This window comes from Coccinella septempunctata, chromosome 5 (assembly GCF_907165205.1).
Source record: "Coccinella septempunctata chromosome 5, icCocSept1.1, whole genome shotgun sequence".
Lineage (NCBI taxonomy): Eukaryota > Metazoa > Arthropoda > Insecta > Coleoptera > Coccinellidae > Coccinella > Coccinella septempunctata.
In genome coordinates, this window is record NC_058193.1 from 13,006,743 (window position 1) to 13,011,319 (window position 4,577).

Genomic DNA, 4,577 nt, shown 5'->3' on the forward strand with positions numbered 1-4,577 from the left:
AATGGAGAAAATTTGTAAATAGGCAGGTATTTTGGTTACAAAGAATGGTAGACCCATATACAGGATGTTTCCTAATTCAATGTCAATATTTAGGAGGGTGATTTTTGGGCCCATTTTAAGAAAAAAACTTCATATGAACATATGTTCTAAACGTTTTGCTTTTTGAGATACAGAGTGGTATTATTTAGACAGTTAGTGGCACGCCACTGACTGTATTCAACTATGAGCAAATTTGATCTCTTGAATTTTTCGAGTCCGACGCACGGGTTTCATCTAAAAAAATAAAATCTACGTATGTCTCTGCATGGTGATATTGTCCTATGTATGTATTAAGGATATTGTTATGATCATGCAGAGAAACGGTCTTTATTTTTCTAAGCGGAAACCGTGAATCGAATTGAAAAAAGTCAAGTGATCAACTTTGGTAAGAAATGATTGGGAATTTCAAAATAATTTTTCTTTCAGGAAAAATCTGTGGCGTAACATCAATGTCTGCCAATATAGGTAGGTCAAATTACGTACGAACGCCACTGGTGAAAATTAAGAAAAAAGTGATACATTAAAAAATGCCTCTTGATTCATAGTATACATGTATAACAAATTTCATTAAAATATTTGAAGTGGTATGGTAGATATTGATAATAAATGATTTATTTTTGAGAACACCGTGTATCTCGAAAGGTAAGACGTTTGAGACATACATTCATATAAAGTTTTTTTCTTACAATGGGCCCAAAAATCACCCCATAAATATGTACAGTCAATTAGAAAACATCCTGTATGTTGGTTACCTTCGTGTTCTTTATCTACTCCAATGCTATGCGAATTTCCCAATGAATCACCTTGTATAAAGATAGCCTATATTCCATTCACCCCCACTTTAGCACTTCAGCACTTTTATTATTATTATTATACTTTTTCAGTTTTTCGTAAGAACCTATTCAAAAATTTTGAATTTTTAGGTGAAAAATCTCAAGTTTCAATCGCAAATAACCGGAAAACTATACAATGGACAAAAAACTCCTCAAAACATATTTGCTCAAATTCAATCCTCCTAATAACCTCTGAAGGTTATTTTGACTTTACATATCCAGTTATTTGGATTCTTCATAAATGAATAAATAATAAGAGGCAACAATAATTTTTGGTTGAACTTTGTCAAAAAAAGTACATTTTGCTATGGCAAATTGTTCTAATTTAAGAATTAGAAATTAAATTTTTTTCACAGATGTTTCCTTGGTTCTGGGGTATAAACATAACGACGCTCCACTATTCTGATTTAGTGGCGTTTCACAGTGGAAATGAATTCACAAAAACCAAGTTTATTCATAAACGCTGGTAGAGAAAATCGTTACATAAATTGTAATATAATTTTAATAGTAATCGAGAACCACTGACTACATTGAAATGCAGTTTCCAGACTTATAAGAAAATATCTACTTTTCTAGGGAACATGTTAGAAGAACCAACTGGAATTTTTAGAGGAAACTTCTCATCATCATCGGAAAAGAGCTATTACGCAGTCTCGTTCTTTGAGCCGATGGGTGCAAGAAAAGCATTCCCCTGTTTTGACGAACCTGGAATGATAGCCACTTTTGAGCTCACCATTGGAAGAAAAAAAAATTACAATACTACAAGTAACATGCAACTAGTCAAATCCGAACCAATGGAAGGTGAAGACGGATGGTTTTTGGATCATTTTGTGAACTCGTTTCCAATGTCCACCTACATGCTCTGCTTCATGATATACGACGCTGAATTCGTGTTAACAGGAAAGCAAGAGGATCAGATAAAGATCCTCGTTAGAAAAGAAATGAGATCCTCGATGAGCATGGTAACAAGAACTGCCCCCAAGCTTCTCGCTTATTTGCAGAAATATTTTCAAGTGCCGTTTCCATTTCCGAAATTGGATATCATTGCTTTACCGGATATAATTGGGAACAGAGGTTTGTTAATGTTGGTTGTATACAGACTTTTAGCACCAATTTCTGCTTTGAATGATTTTCTTTCATCATTATCGTTTTTTTCTTCGAAATTCACAAATTTTAGGAGAGTTGTATACCTTGGGACAGCTTGAAATATGAAGGAAGTAGGTAAAGTGAAGATATGAGGTAATTACTCCCACATATCTTTGAGTATAAAGTGTACGATGAGTAGCTTTTTTTATGTAAACATCGGCATCGACTACTCAGGTGGTTTAATATAACCCCAACAAAAACGTACATCAACCAAACAAATACAGGGTGTTTCGGGAAGAATATGACAAACGGATATGAATTAATGTCATCAAGCTGTACTCGGATCACGAGGGTTTAATTCCCTGAGTTTGGGTTATGAAGGGTAATGTTCATCTTATGTGTGAAATTTCACAGTTCAATAACTCTTGAACTGATCCACCGAAGGATTACTGTTATACCGTTCAATCTCCCAGATTCAGAATCGCGTAGCAACAGGGTTTATAGTATGGTCCCTGACTAACTCGTGATTGAATAATTTTAATATAAGATAATATTAGACACTAATGAAACAACATTTCCTCACATTTGGTTATTCACATTCAGATATACTCGGTCAAGTTCAAATAAAGGTTTATTGAAAGTTAACAATTCAAGCAATAAGTCTCAACTACTTCGATCAAGAGATGACTGACAAGAATGGTGTCTCAGAGGCATACAAAAACTTATCTTAACAATGGTTCGGTTTTTCGGTCCTCCCGATGTTGAGCTTCAAGTTGTTGGTTCGGTCAAATTCTCGGTCTCCTTGGGTCGAAATCTTCAACAAACAAGCAATTAATCAGATGGCTCTGCACCGGTTAGTGAGGCATGTGTGATGATGACATGAAAGGGTACCTGAGTTCAACAGCCAACTATTCCACGGTTTCCCAAGTTATTCCCTCTATGGAGGTGCATGTGAAAGGTGCAAGTTATAGGTGTAAATTACAGGTGCATGGAAATAGTGTTCTCTAATATGGAATGCTCTACATAGAATGCATAAGAGTGCTCTAACAGATGTGTTATGTGGTCTTGCAAACGAAATTGAAGCAATATTCTTCGTTCCTTTTAAGATAGCAATCAAACAATATTCCAAACATAATGTAGGATCTTCTCAAGCTGTCCGAGCACTTTTTGAACCAGTCACCCCATGGAATTACAATGATGCTATTCAAATACTACAACTAACTAAATTAAAGGGAAAATATGAAACGTTCTGATCAGATATCAATTCAGGCAAGCAGCTGAAGGCAAAAAAGCAGATAGATGGCTTTAAATAAATGATCTTATCGCTCTAAATGAAAATAAATTTGAGGTTCTCGGACATGCTTGGGAGAGTTGACTAGTTGAATCAGAGAACCTAACAAATCTAGGCTGAAAGAAATAGAACATTCGTGAAAACAGTAAAGAGAAAACCATTGAGCATAACAAAATTTGCAATAATTTATCAGATTCCAAACTCCCAGCAACAAATTTTATCACCACAATCCTTAACGAACGAGATCACCCAGGAAACTTGGTGTAGAGATCGAGATTACGTGCAAGAAGCTTTGTGCGTTCCGATTGAACAATCCAAGGTAACAGACGCTAAAGCAGAGACTCGTACCAAGTTGACATTATCAGTAGAGCTGAAATAACCGTTTCGAAATACTCACTGGGCAAATGAACTAAAGACATTTGTATGTACCAAGAGACCTTTAAGGATGATTCATGCTAGACCGTGTCGGAGCCTGGCCGGGACCGAATCCGGGACGTTGCAACCGGGTCGCCACTCTGAAAACACGGGCACGGCACGTGTCCCAACCGGTGTAGCGTGAATGGGTCAATTGAAATTGCTCATATAATTCTTTTACCGTGTCCCGTCCGGGTCCCGGTTCGGACCCGACACGGTCTAGCATGAATCAGCCTTTAAGGCTATGAGTAATTTCAATTGACCCATCCACACTACACCGGTTGGGACACGTGCCGTGCCCGTGTTTTCAGAGTGGCGACCCATTGCAACGGCCCGGAGTCGGTCCCGGCCCGGCTCTGACACGGTCCAGCATGAATCATCCTTTACAGAGTATTATCACCCTCTATTATCGCCTTTCTTCAATATTTCTGGGATTGAATAAATGATATTTGGCTGTAAAACTTTTTGGTTCCAATCATATTCCGACAATCGTTATGGTGGTTTACATTCTCCTGAAATTTCTGTAGTTGGTTATGATGAACTTTTCGAATTAATGGAAGACAAATATGATGGTGGCAATATGGTTATTATTGGCGACTTCAATATATCAGAGAGCTTCAAGTGTCTATGAAGGTGCTGCACATACGGGATTTACCACTCGTTTTGAAAGGTCTTAGAATTTCTATAATATGGGACAGTGATCGAAACCATAATAAAGGTTCCTACACATCAACGCGGTACTGCGGGAGCGGAATCGGATGAGGAATCCATTTCAATATCTATCGATTTTTCTTGCCGAAAATACACAATAATCTTCACATACTTCACCGCTTTGGTGTGAGAAAAAGCTTCCCGCTTCCCGCAATACACTGGGTCGTTTTCGCTCTCGCTCCCGTTCCCGCAGTACTGCGTTG

The 4,577-nt window shown here is 37.5% G+C and overlaps 1 protein-coding gene across 1 annotated transcript; it reads left to right on the plus strand.

The window, feature by feature from the left end:
* Window positions 1-1,453: 1,453 nt before the first annotated feature.
* On the plus strand, window positions 1,454-3,628 carry LOC123314016 (glutamyl aminopeptidase-like). The gene is made up of 2 exons (XM_044899127.1): window positions 1,454-1,834; window positions 3,443-3,628. The coding sequence occupies exons 1-2, from the start codon at window positions 1,454-1,456 to the stop codon at window positions 3,626-3,628; spliced, it is 567 nt and encodes a 188-aa protein (XP_044755062.1).
* The last annotated feature ends 949 nt before the right edge of the window (window positions 3,629-4,577 follow it).

Excerpts from the sequence above, each read along its gene's own strand:
- LOC123314016 (XM_044899127.1), top strand. The coding sequence starts at position 1,454 with ATGTTAGAAGAACCAACTGGAATTTTTAGAGGAAACTTCTCATCATCA. Across the intron at positions 1,835-3,442 it reads TGAGATCCTCGATGAGCATG|ATTCCAAACTCCCAGCAACA; the intron begins GTAACAAGAACT and ends ATAATTTATCAG.